Source organism: Porites lutea, chromosome 10 (assembly GCF_958299795.1).
Source record: "Porites lutea chromosome 10, jaPorLute2.1, whole genome shotgun sequence".
Classification (NCBI taxonomy): domain Eukaryota; kingdom Metazoa; phylum Cnidaria; class Anthozoa; order Scleractinia; family Poritidae; genus Porites; species Porites lutea.
In genome coordinates this window covers 22,035,387-22,048,140 of record NC_133210.1, presented here as the reverse complement: position 1 = coordinate 22,048,140, position 12,754 = coordinate 22,035,387, and the positions used below count along the sequence as shown (strand labels likewise).

The 12,754-nt window shown below is 39.0% G+C and overlaps 1 protein-coding gene across 1 annotated transcript in view; it reads right to left on the bottom strand.

Moving 5' to 3' along the window:
- Positions 1–884: 884 nt before the first annotated feature.
- LOC140951164 (unconventional myosin-VIIa-like) overlaps positions 885–12,754 on the bottom strand; it is a 45,455-nt gene continuing 33,585 nt past the window's right edge. Inside the window, exons 37-52 of the mRNA XM_073400384.1 lie at positions 10,765–10,983; positions 10,398–10,476; positions 9,740–9,831; positions 9,162–9,223; positions 8,780–8,839; positions 8,437–8,587; positions 7,645–7,698; positions 7,447–7,561; positions 7,263–7,349; positions 7,069–7,175; positions 6,057–6,175; positions 5,849–5,915; positions 5,644–5,760; positions 4,468–4,551; positions 2,629–2,748; positions 885–2,014 (exon numbers count right to left, since the gene is read on the bottom strand). Of these exons, the coding sequence (XP_073256485.1) occupies positions 1,913–2,014; positions 2,629–2,748; positions 4,468–4,551; positions 5,644–5,760; positions 5,849–5,915; positions 6,057–6,175; positions 7,069–7,175; positions 7,263–7,349; positions 7,447–7,561; positions 7,645–7,698; positions 8,437–8,587; positions 8,780–8,839; positions 9,162–9,223; positions 9,740–9,831; positions 10,398–10,476; positions 10,765–10,983 (1,635 nt within the window). The 3' untranslated portion in view covers positions 885–1,912. The remainder of the gene's footprint in view (positions 2,015–2,628; positions 2,749–4,467; positions 4,552–5,643; positions 5,761–5,848; positions 5,916–6,056; positions 6,176–7,068; positions 7,176–7,262; positions 7,350–7,446; positions 7,562–7,644; positions 7,699–8,436; positions 8,588–8,779; positions 8,840–9,161; positions 9,224–9,739; positions 9,832–10,397; positions 10,477–10,764; positions 10,984–12,754) is intronic.

Below are 12,754 nucleotides of genomic sequence, written 5' to 3'. Positions count from 1 at the left end.
AATAATGTCGGGACGCTTATTTGAAGTTGCGCTTTCTTAAAAGAGGGGGCTAACTCGTACATTCACAGTTTTACAAAGAAGAGAAAAAAATGAAAGGTAGAAATGGAATGAACTGAGAAAGAGGGTTGAACAGTCGGTAGGGAAACGAAGGGAAAAAGACACGTAAACTATGGAGGAAAAAATATACGAACAAAAGAAAAGAGTGATGAGGAGTTCTGAAGTTGTCTGCGTGCGACGTCTCCTATTTCCTCCTATTTCCTTTGTTGCACGCGTGCAACTAATTGGTGTTAAAGACACCGATTTACGCGACGTATGACTCCTACAAAATAAGGAACTTCGTTGATTATTGTGGAATTTGTTTCAATGTCGCGATCATTTAGAAACATATTCTCCTCAAAAGAACGGGCCTTATATAACCACAGAGATGTAAGAAAGCTTATGAAGTAATAGATAATAGGAATTGGAAAAAATGAAAAAATGTAAATGAAATTAGTTCGTTTCCTTCGCAGCCATTAAGACTAACGACGACACCACGGTAATCAGGCTTCGAAAGGTTTTGACTGGAACTCTCCGCAAGGGCAAACTGAGTACCTGGCCCATTTGTTTAAATGGTGGATAACACAATGTATATACCAGTATTCAGTGGATTACACAATTGGTTTTCTTAACGGGTTAATACGTAACTGCTGGACAAATAAATTATCCAGTGGATAGCGCCATCCAACATTTGAACAATTGAGGCCAGATCTATTCTGTAGGAGAACAAACTTTGTAAAGGTAAATGAAAAAAACAAAAACAAAAACAAAAACAAAAAAAACAAACCAACAAAAAAACAACAACAAAAAAAAAACAGGGTGGTTTTTCCAAAAAATCCATGGCATCAAAAGCAAATCAATTTTGATTTATTTTTCTCTGTCGGAAAAGGAAATCTGATCTGAAAAAGTGCAAGTAGGATATCGTTTTCGTGCAGTTAGTACTGTGTTAGAATCAATTGCACCAATCAATTCGTCCGTCCATTAAAAGTAAGGTATTAACTACTTCATCTTTTTAATCTGGCCCGGTAGTTCAAACTTTGGATAGCGGGACTATCCTCCGGATAAATCACTATTCAGCGGATAAGTATTAGGGAAACCAATTAGTTTATCCACCAAATAGAGATTTATACAGTGGACAGCAATATTCACCTTTTGAACAATTCGGCCTGTAAATTAGTTACAGTCGGTCAGTGGGCCGGAAAATGAGTGCTGGAAAGGTTGTCTTTAAAACTTCGGTTCCTGGATATCAACTTGTACATATTGAACCAAAAATTCTAGCTTGCAAAGTAGATACACTAGCTAATTACGTTTTAAATACTCAATATTTAAATATAGTTATTATCTTACAACGCACCTAAAAACATAATTATTCAAAAACGTACTAAAAAACCCTACCTTTACTAACAAATTAGTGATCATAGCTTCCTTTCAAAGATAACTGTAAACAGGTCAGACATTTGTAAATGACTCCAATAATTACGAAGGATATTATTTTGCGGTTTGGGCGGACATCGGCTAAATTAGTTTGAATAGACCCAAAGCGAAGTAGGAGAGTTTACACGTTATGCAAAATAGGAAGATCAACATTTAACACTCTTCCAAAGTAATGCTGAAATGTCCGAAATTTACACATTTTAAAGAAATGTCATTGTAATACGTACAGTCGCCTGTGCAAAGAAATTAGTCAATTTTCTGTAATTGCTTAGTAAACAATATTCTTTTAAACAACAATAAACTTTTTCTGTCCAATAACTTAAAGCCGTCCAAATACGTTAAGGCGAGTCAGTGGACCGCTCAACACTCCTAGAAAATAAAGCATATGGTTTACTATCTAATTATCTAATATTTTCTTTCACTCGTAACTTTCGCTCTGATTCTATTTCTTCACAGCTCTAAGCGTGGCAGGTTTCTTTTGTTTATTCATTGTAGTCAGCATAAGGGAGATGTATGACGTCAGCAAGTCGTCCATTTTGTACCCCTGAAAGAAGACGGTGACGCAAAAATTAGAAGGGCATGGAAACCACACTATAAATTAAATTCTTCGTCCACGAAAGTGGATCGTAGGTGATCATACAAAATTTAAATATTTTACAAAGACGGGTTGGTTTTAACAGGTACGGTGGGAAAAAAGCACAGCAATATCAACCCACCTACATTTACCCTGTAAATCAGGCGATCTTTCAGAGGGGAGCGCAAAAGTTGGAGAAAAAAGAGGAAGTAAGTCTTATTGCAGGGTTGACTGGATAGTCTAGGAGCGTCTGTAATTCCGTGGGAATTTTGTGAAAACAGCAAGCTATCAATAGCAAGTAGTCGATAGAAAAAAAAAAAAAACAAAAACAAAAAACTCTCTCTCTCTCTATATATTATATAACAAATACTGAAGTGCAACTGACACAGCTGCATGTAAGTACCTTTGAAGTTATGTATAACTGGCCAGTTAACTACAGAAGCCTGGAAACAAGGCTGCATCATAAAATTCCTTTGAGCTTTTTTTTAAAACTAAGATATATTCCAATGACCTGTGCAAACACTGAAACTACAATTTCCTCACAACCAGGAACCTATTAAGTACAGCCGAATATTAAATCTTACCAGTGACGTTTCACACAGAAGCCGGCTGCCTTTTACTAAGCTGCCAATAGTCATGTGGAAGTACGTGTTTCCGCTGCTCCAGTTAGAGATTTTAGTGAAGGGATATGTGGCCAGTATATCCTGCATAAGCAAAAGTATACTTCCGTCAAGGTTACTAAATAACAAAATTGATGATAACAGGAAAACTACAGAAATGATACTCTTCCGGGTTTAATGCGTTTGACAAATCAGTTCTCACAAACAAGCAAAAACGTTTCAACAATGAATTCACCCAAAACGTAAAGGGAAGATAGGGGGAGGAGTATGAATATAGGTATATGGTATATGGTATATGGTATAGTATCCCTTATGGATTGATTTGTGTATGGACCTTCACCGCTTGGGACTGACAAAGACGGCAGGAAGGTTTAAGTTCTCCAATAGCCTGTTTAGGCCATTTCCGAGTTCAAAAACCATCGTTTTACGGAGAATATAAATTGTACATCATGTCCTCAGCTACCCGTACAAGACCGTAGGTCTCGACGGACAACTATTACTTTCGTCAAGGGTCAATCTGTGAGTAAAAATTATTTCTCATTGTGCAAAAACATTTTCTAGTGCATCTTGCATGTGCGTTGAAGGACGTTTGAAACAAGAAAAAATACAAGGATGTTGGTTCGTCGATGGAAAGGTTCCTTCGATTAGGATACAAGTTTAGAAGTGGGAAACCTTTTTTCTGATAAGTTTTTAAAAAAATGCGATAGAGTCGGCAAAACAAAAAAAAAATAACTCCCCCCCCCCCGTAATCTTGTCTTAAAGCCACTTCTAGAATTACTTTAATCAAATCAAATGTAAGAGAAATAAAGTGACGGAGGAGCTCCGCCAGTGAAGACAATCTTCAGTGTTTGTTCGGGAATTGGCTCGATCTTTCGGATCTTTCCACTGACCGTGAACCAAAGGCCAGAAACAGCAACATTGCTTCCTTCTAGGTAAGTGTACTTACTTCGTTGTTTTCTTAGTAAAGTTTCCACTCACCATTTACTTCGACTATGTATTGTTTGTCTATTTTTGAAACGAAAGAATTGATGTCTTTGGAAAATTTCTGCTTTGTTTTTACATATAATTTACTCTTATGGAGATCGATAGTGACTTGTAACCGGTGTAACATTGTCTCCTCTCATAAATGTTTGACCTACACTAATCAAACGTTTTGCACAATGAGCTTCAACAGAAAGTTAATAAAGTTTTTTGGGTGGAATATTTGGAAACTGAGAGGCCATGTTTGTTTTAATTTTTGCGTGGACGTCGCGCGGATTTTAAAGCTCGCGCCATACTAGTGCTCAGGCTGCGCACGGCCAATTTACTCTAGGGAGCCACCTTTATCGAAGGCCGATTTGGCTAACCAAGGGTTTAATTTTCATCCGGGTTCCTGAGATTTTTGTTCAAAAGCATTTCCTCCATAAGTTTGGTTGTTTTAGAACATCTTAATACCAGATTTTAAGCAAAAAGAGTTGACAGGAATTTGCATTATAATCATTCACATCTGAATTATCTCATCCCTGGTTTAAACAATCCCACTCAGGGGCCCGTTTCTTCCTGCTATATTACTTGAATGAATTTACGGATTCTAGCCTTCTCACTCATCCATTATGTTTCTTTATCTGATGATTTTAATTTTTCATTTTCAAAACTGTTAAAACTCCTACTTTGAATGCCTCAAACACAACAAACAGCCCACAGGGCCTGGTAGTTACCGGGGGATTCCAGCGAGAAACGGCCGGCCCCTGGTCTGAAAGAGGGCATGGTACTCAACTTTACCGGGGTACACCCAGGAAAAAAACGCTTTAAGGAATGCCTTACCTTGCTTCGTGGGTTAATTAGGTTGACACCATTCTTGTTAATAGCTATCAAAAGACTCTCCGGGAAGTTTGGTTCTGTACTTTGCTAAAAGACAAAGCGATACATACAAGTCCACAAACGGAGCAAAAATACACCAGTATGTTATGCTTCAGTTTAGGGACCGATCGTTTTTTACGTCCCAGGGGGGTAGGGGGGTTCAGAAAAGTGTGGTATATGAAAACTGTACCCCCCTAAAAATAATTTCAAATGAAAATTGTACCCCCGCTTTTGGCGATAAGAGTTTTTAAAACGCACCCTCCCACCTTTCCTAGACTAAGTTTCAAGATAACTCGATTTTCTCTCTTTCTTTGGACATCGACTTCATATTAAAGCTAGATGGGGGTCTGGTAGTCTGGTTAGGTAAAAATAGTTGATAGGGTCCTGGGACAAGCTTGGTTACATAGCATTCAATATTATATTTTAATACCTGTGACGCTTTCTGTACAATCTAGAGCAAAAGTGCATTTTTTCGCAGTTTTAAGTTTTTCAACGTCTGCATAGAATCGTTTCAGATGGCCCGTCTTTTCGACTAAACCGACATCACTGGTAACTTCAGCCAAATCTTCCCCTGTCATTGAACGTAACTGGTCCAGGTCATCGTACCCATTCTCTAAAAACTTCCCTGAATACTCCAGTAAGTTAATTTCTTTCAGCCAGGAACGCAAACCACTATGCAAAATATTGTCTTCATTTCTTTTTTCGATTTCTTCATCCATATTTATGACCTCTTCACTTTCAAAAGCTGCCATTTTGACCCGCTGAGCAACCAGGCTGCCACGAAGGCGAGGGCGTGATCTCTGATCACAGTGGGCACAATAAGTCTGTGCGGGTAGAATTTTGTAGCCGACAAAGAGTCGTCAGCGCGACTTTTTGGTTTACTAATGAAGGAAAAGTGTTTTTTTGTTTGTGTTTCAATTATGATATGTTTTAACAACTACAACATATAATGTCAATCCTGTGTCTTAAAATTTCGACCCCCCTCACACTTTGTACATTTTCAAAACTGACCCCCCCCCCCCCAAATTAACCCTTTTCAAAAATTGTACCCCCCCCCCCCCCCCTCGGGACGTAATAAACGATCGGTCCCTTAAACGACAATCAATAGTCACATAATTTACGGAACAAAGTACTCTGTACCTTGACTTCGAAGAACGCAGACCCAAATGTCGGCCACCTGTAAATCATTCTTAAGAAAGAAATCTTTGCATCGTTCTTTGATTTGCCTGCGTGTTTATTAAAAGCTGCGACTATGGCCTGATTGAAAAAAAAAAAAAAATGAGTTAGAATAATCAATAAATGATGAAATGATGAAATGCATAATGTGTTTGTATTAGCAACTCACTCTCTTCCAGTCATCTGAAGACTGTTCTTTGCTCAGGTCAGGTGGAATCAAGTCACGTAATATTTTTCTGTCAAATAAACGAGTTTTAAAAAAAATCATAAAAGAATCTTATTTTGTTTAAGGAGGGCCCACAAGCGACGAAATGACACCAAAAAAAAAACACTAGCAGAAAAAACAACAACAAAAAACAAACAAAAGTAATTCTCACGGTATGCTGGGAAATTCTTTCTTATCTTCGCCAAAGCGCACTCTGTAAATGAGAGCCGCTAACTGACTTGCCTGTTCTTTGGTACATTTATGATACCCTCGTAAGTATTTTGGTAACTCCTGAAAAGACAAACGAAAGCGCTTAGGATCACGTAAACACAGTCAAATGAAATACAAAATAACGCCCGATCATATTTATTGAATGAGGCTGAGTATGATGTGGAGAATTATGCAGATCGAGAAGAACGTTATCGGCTGAGGTGGATAACAGCCTCCGAGATGTGCATAATTCCTCACATCATACACAGTTCTTAACCAGCTTACTTCCTCGTAGACTTCCTTTAAAACTTTGGCCCATTTCTCGGGCAAGGTTTAATGCTATAAACAGATGTTTTTTTTTCTTGCAAATACTCCTCAAAAAGTTGATAACATCCATCGAGCAATATATTTTGCGCATTCTTGCACCTCTTCAGTTCAGTTTGAGTCAGAAATTCAGTTATTTTATCTTCGGATAGCCCTGAATGCCCGTTGTTCATGAAGAATTGGCCGTAGGATTTAAGCCAGTCAGTAATGGGGAACTGAATATTTTGAATGAATAATAATCAGAAAAATTACCGTGCTACGAATTAAACCGCCGCTTCCCAGGGGACGCTGACGTTGACAACAAAAAGATTTGGCTTCGTTAATTTGTTAGCCAATAAAAAAGGCGTTTTTCTCTTTAGATTTCAAAGTCTCGGTGGCTGGGGTTCTGTTCGTTGTACCGCAAATTCCCTAACGGCAATAATCACATTGGCCGATGGACATACCCAGCCATTATATCAGGTAAATTTCACACAAAGATAAAGGAAACGGAGGGGAGGAAAGATTCCAACTCATTATCCTTAAGATGTTTTAAACCTTTAATAGACGCCGAAAGTTGTATCACTTAACCAATGCAACTACTTGACTGACTTATTGACTTTGACTGTGCAAAATATCAACGACGAAGATGGATATGTAGCAAAGATGTCTACCTGATGATAGTGAAATATGGTGTCGGCTGCCAAGTCTTTTCCAACTACTGTTGTTGACCACAATTTCTTCATAAAGAAAACCTGATACGTCAAATTCGGCAGCTGACCTGTAAAACAAACAGGGTTAACTCTGGGCATCTAAAAAACGCTGTGGATGCGTTATGTACGAACACATGACTACTAAACATACGTACCATCACGAGTGGGTCTCGCCTTCTTCAGCCACTCCGTTAAATGCCTCACAAAATCAAAGAAGAAGTCTCCTTCAGGTACACTGATCACTAGCAAAAGAGAAAAAAAAAAATTAGCTTCCTAACGTTATATCCTTGAAACATTAGTTATTACATAATACCGGTAGTAAAGATGTTCAGACGTCACCTTTATCAGTAATTTTCACAAACAAACTGAATCCTTCAGAAGACTTAAGTCCCAAGCGCTGCGCAACCACAGCGCAAAATTCTTTCGCGCGGGTACTGGAATCGACTTCAAAGGCCTATAGAGAGAGAAAATACCGGGTTATTAAGAAATCCATATATGAGATTCTAAAAGCAACATCTCCGAGGCAACATAGATTACCTGATCGGTATCGTCTGGGAAGTACACTTTGTGAAATATCTGTGTTGTTTTGTGCTGGAGATAAAAACACAAAATTCGAGTAAGTAAAGACGACATCCATCACAGAACCTGCGCTGGTCATCGGTGGAAACCAAGAGAGGATAAAGGGGACAGAGAAGGCATCCCCCATACACACCCTATTCCATAGGTAATTCGTCTCGAGTTACAGCCAATCACATTTTTTTCTGCGTCGATTCGTGAAGGACGCGCGGCTCTGAGCGTGGGTCATCCACGCGGAACACATTCGCGCTATATGATTGGCTGGTGTCTAATCCCCCTTGGGATCTATGTGTCTTAAAAATAACTCGAGACGAATTACCTATGGAATAGGGTGTGTATGGGGGATGCCTTCTCTGTCCCCTTTATCCTCTCTTGGTGGAAACCATTTGAATGCATATCAGCAGGTAACACCGTTTCTATAGCGAGGAAGGAGGAAGACGAAGAAGAAGAAAAAGGACTCGTAGCGAATCAAAAAAGAGTATTTTATGACAACTCGTTAATGCGACGTACAAAACACTATTTCAACACGTCATCAACTTTGGTTTTCACAAGAAACCCAACGATCAAAAGCAACGGCTTCACCACCAAACGCTTAGCTGTGATACGTGAAGTGTAAGCTTTGGAAGTTGTTTTATGGTCAGCTTTTTTCCAGGATGTCTGATCAATTAAAAGAGAAGTCAATAACTAAATAGTAGGATGAAATAGCCTTTTGTTCAGGAAAACAGGGGTTAAGAAAAGAACTGATAACCTTACCTGTATCGCCTCAACTTCTACTATGTGTGGCGGGTATTTCCGCTGGCCAACTCGAATGGTTTTTTGCAGTCTAGCCAAGCAGTCATGCGCAAGAGGCTGTTTACTGGAGCAGGAGCGAAATACTTGGTTCACGTCTCTCATCAGCAAAGAACTGAAAAATGAAAAATGAAAAAATAGTAAGAAAAATTTATTGACCTGCGACTATGCATTTGTGAGTATCGAAAACAAGTGCAACAGGGTACGCAAAGCCAAGTCGGCAAACAAATGCCAAGTGAACAAAAGCTCTAGATTTTTCCATCACTCCAGAAACAAAATTTATTCAGTTTAAGTAATAAACACTAACCTGCAGGCAAAAATACCGGTACAAAGCCACAATAATTCCCATCCTTTCTCTTCACTTGAACTGCAAAAGAACACAGATAAACATGGTCAACAAAATAGGGTAACGATAGACAGAGAAACACAGATAAGGACTGAGTAAAATAGTAAAAACATAAGCAAAAAATTGGTGTTCTGGCATTTACTTTCCGACCCGATTTCCCAGAAACTTTATGCAACTGGTACATAGCTTTGAATGCCGGGATAATAACTTTCGTTATCACCTAATGACAGCAGTTTTTCCGAAACTACAGTAACCCGGGTTATCAAATACGACCGACTAAAATGATGATGAAAAATTCTGGATAATAAAGAAGTCCAGATTAACGAAGTTCAATTGTACTTACGGTAATCTGTTATCGGTAACCTGTTTAATTAACTGGCAGTAAACTTCATCTCGCAACGGCTCCTAATAAAGCAAAAAGGAAATTGAAAAAAAAAACCTGAGATAAAAATAAACGAAAAATAGTATCTAAAACTTAATATGCTGACATGAAAAGCGGTTAATAACTGCCAAAATAATTCATCAATCCTCTCTTGGGAACACTTAACAAGTATAAGTTACGTAATAAGAATCTGTGTCCGGGTTAGGGTTGCGTGTTAGTACCAGTGTATGGTCAGGTGCTGGGTTTAAACTTTCTCTAAATGCTTTGAAGTAAAGAAAAAAATCACCATCTAAATCTAAACTGATGATCCACACAGAGGGTGGCCCATCACTGTGGATGAAAAATAGTATTTTGACGAAATTGGATTTGGCAAATAACGGATAACAACTTAGTTTCAATTCTTGAAATTCCGCAATCGCTCAGGCCAACTCTGTTTACTTTGAGCTAACCGGAATCATGTACCGAATGAAGCGACCACAACAACTCATATGCGCTCTTAACGATAAAGTGAAAAACTCGTACAACTATATACAACTTACATGAAGGAGCGCGGGCTCAAATATGGCGTCGGTGAGGTCGGTTGTTTGTCGAAATCGCTTTGATGGGTAATCACCCATGTATTTCATGATAGGTACAACAAGTCAAGGAAAATCATATGGATATAGATACTTCACAGATAGGCTGCTACTACTACTAATATCTACCCACATATATATGGTTCCTTTAAAGAAAAAAAACCTCAATCACAAGGACTTTTCGCGACCGCCAGTTACCTATTTTACACAGTAAAAGCCAGAGATAAAACAAGCTAGGCTCACTCGATTAAGGAAAGTCGATCGGTTGTTGAGCAATAATTATTCTAAGTAACATTGCCTGTATTAGCTACAACCAGTTGCAAAAATGTTGAGACACTTTCACAAAAAACCAACCTTTCATGGTTCAAATCGCTGCTAAACACAGGTCTGTGAGATATAAAAACTGACCTCCCTCCTCCCTTCCATTCAAAGTTGTTCTTCCAAGTTTTAAGCATTGCTAGCAACTTTGATAAGGGGTGGAGGGGGGATCACAAGCACAAGATCAAGGACAGGCCATTTATGCCAAAATATGGTACAGTGTCTCAAGTACTTTTCCAACTGGTTGTAGTTATTATGCTAGGTATTACGGTATGCCGATTCAGTAACTCTTGTGAAAGGATATCCAGAAAGGTCTGTGTAGCCATTCGAGCAAGTTCTTCTTGTCCTGCAAGACGCTTTAACAATGGCTGCTTGATTGGATCCTACAACACAGAGTACCTTTAAAGGTCTACATTTTTTCAAGATTAATATAATTTCAGACGCATTTATGGCGATGTGAACAACTAGCAAGAGAGGAGTTAAAGTAATTTAAAGTAAACGAAGAAGCTGCATGGAAGTCATCCTCTATGTCTCTACAAAAAATAATAAAACCTATTTAAAAACGTAATATTCTAGATTCTTAGAAGATACCCGATATAGTTGGAAAAATTTTTTGCACATACTTAAGATTACAAGTAAAAAACAACAACGATACAAACACAGTGGAATACCTTTGTAAAGGCCCATGGTGCGTTTTTATCTCTCCTTTTAACCTGCGACGAAAGTGCTTTACTTAGTGTCCTCTTAGTTGGCGGGAGGAAATGATCAATGGAGTAATCTTGTAACGTGTGAGGTTTGATAAAGTCTTCCATCTCCTCTTGATATATTGCTGTCTGTGTTGTAGCGATGATTTTTTCTGAATTCTCTAAAGACTGATCACTAAATAATGCCTGCAAACAAACAATAAAAAAATACATATCAAAGCTGTTATCTGAAAGTGATGTGAAAAACTGACCAACAAACCTTACTGTACTGTAAAGTTTTAACCCGGTGATGATACAGATCATCCTTAGCGGAGATGTTCACCCTCAGCCGGGCCCAAATTCAAAGCAAAAGCAAAATTCTCGGCCCGGGCAAGATCCAGAGGAAAATCACTCAACTGCGTCAGTGGTCAGCCAACATGCAACTTCGTGCATCAAGATTGCTCATCTGAATATTCGCTCTTTGAAGTCTCGCGAACACCGTTTTCTTCTACAACATACCATCGAAGATCATAACTTTGATATATTTACTATATCAGAAACTTGGCTCGACTCGACGGTTGATAATCAAGCCGTGCAGATTCCTGGATTTGTATTCTTCCGCCAAGATCGGGGAGAACATAAATCTGGTGGCGGCCTTGCCGTGTACATCAGAGACACATTCAAAGCGACAATTCTAGAACATGCCTCGGGAATTAGCGACGAAAATTTCCAGCAGCTCTGGATAAAAGTCCAAGTTCGACACTGCAAATCAATTTTTATTTGTACTGTTTATAGACCACCTGGCACCACATTAGCTTTCAGTGATAGTTTGTCCAGAACTCTCCTGGATATGTTACTGCATGGCAATGATATTATCATTTTGGGTGACCTAAACTGTAACATTCTTGATGATAGAGTGGATAGTCGAACTTTTAAAGAACTTTGTGCTAGCTTCAACTTAACACAACTGGTGAGGGAACCGACCAGAATTACAGAAACAAAGCGCTCGTTAATTGATGTCATTATGACCACCGATCCTACCCTAGCGGAGTCTTGCTCAGTCATTACGTCCTCAATAAGTGATCACAACTTAGTTGAGGTTACCTTGAAGATAAGTCGCCCTAAAGTAAAATCCAAATACGTTACTACAAGAAGCTATTCCGAGTACGCACCCGACAGCTTTTGCGAAGATCTTTCTCTTGTTCCGTGGCATTTGGTATACTTCTTTGATGACACTGATTCCCAAGTGGAAACATTCAATTCTCTCTTCTTGGACGTACTAGATCAGCACGCGCCCATCATACGTATAAAGATCAAGTCCCGCTCTCATCCGTTCGTAACGCCAGAAATAAAGCAGCTCATGAAGACCAAGGATCGTTGGCATAGGAAAGCCATCCAGACTAATGACAAGCTATGCTGGAACGGATATCGCTTCTTCCGACAAGAAGTGAAACGAGAACTGAGGCTTGCTGAAAAAATCCATGTAAGAAACGAAATAGCTAACAGCAGGAGAAATACAAACGCCCCTTGGAAGACCTTAAATCGATGTATGTCTCGCGGTACTGCTAAACGTCCAAGTACTTTGGAGGACCAAGAGACTTTGGCAAATAAATTCAATAAGTACTTCACATCAGTAGGAGAACTTACTGCCTATAAAGCGAACCTGATATCAAGGGAATATGGTTTGGATGAAGAATGTGGTTCTAAGGCGGGAAAGCATTGACACTGGCCTACACGTTGAAACAGAAGCATTTGAGTTCCAAGATGTAAAAGAAACTGACGTCAAGTCTGTCATTAAGAGTTTAGCTGCCAACAAAGCACCAGGATATGATAAAATCTCAGCACGAGTCCTGAAAGACAGTTGTGAGAGTATCGCACCTGTGATTTCTAGATTGGTGAACAATTCATTTAAGATGGCTGCTTTTCCTAAAGCATGGAAAATTGCTGAGGTGATACCTGTAGCCAAAGAAGGAAACTC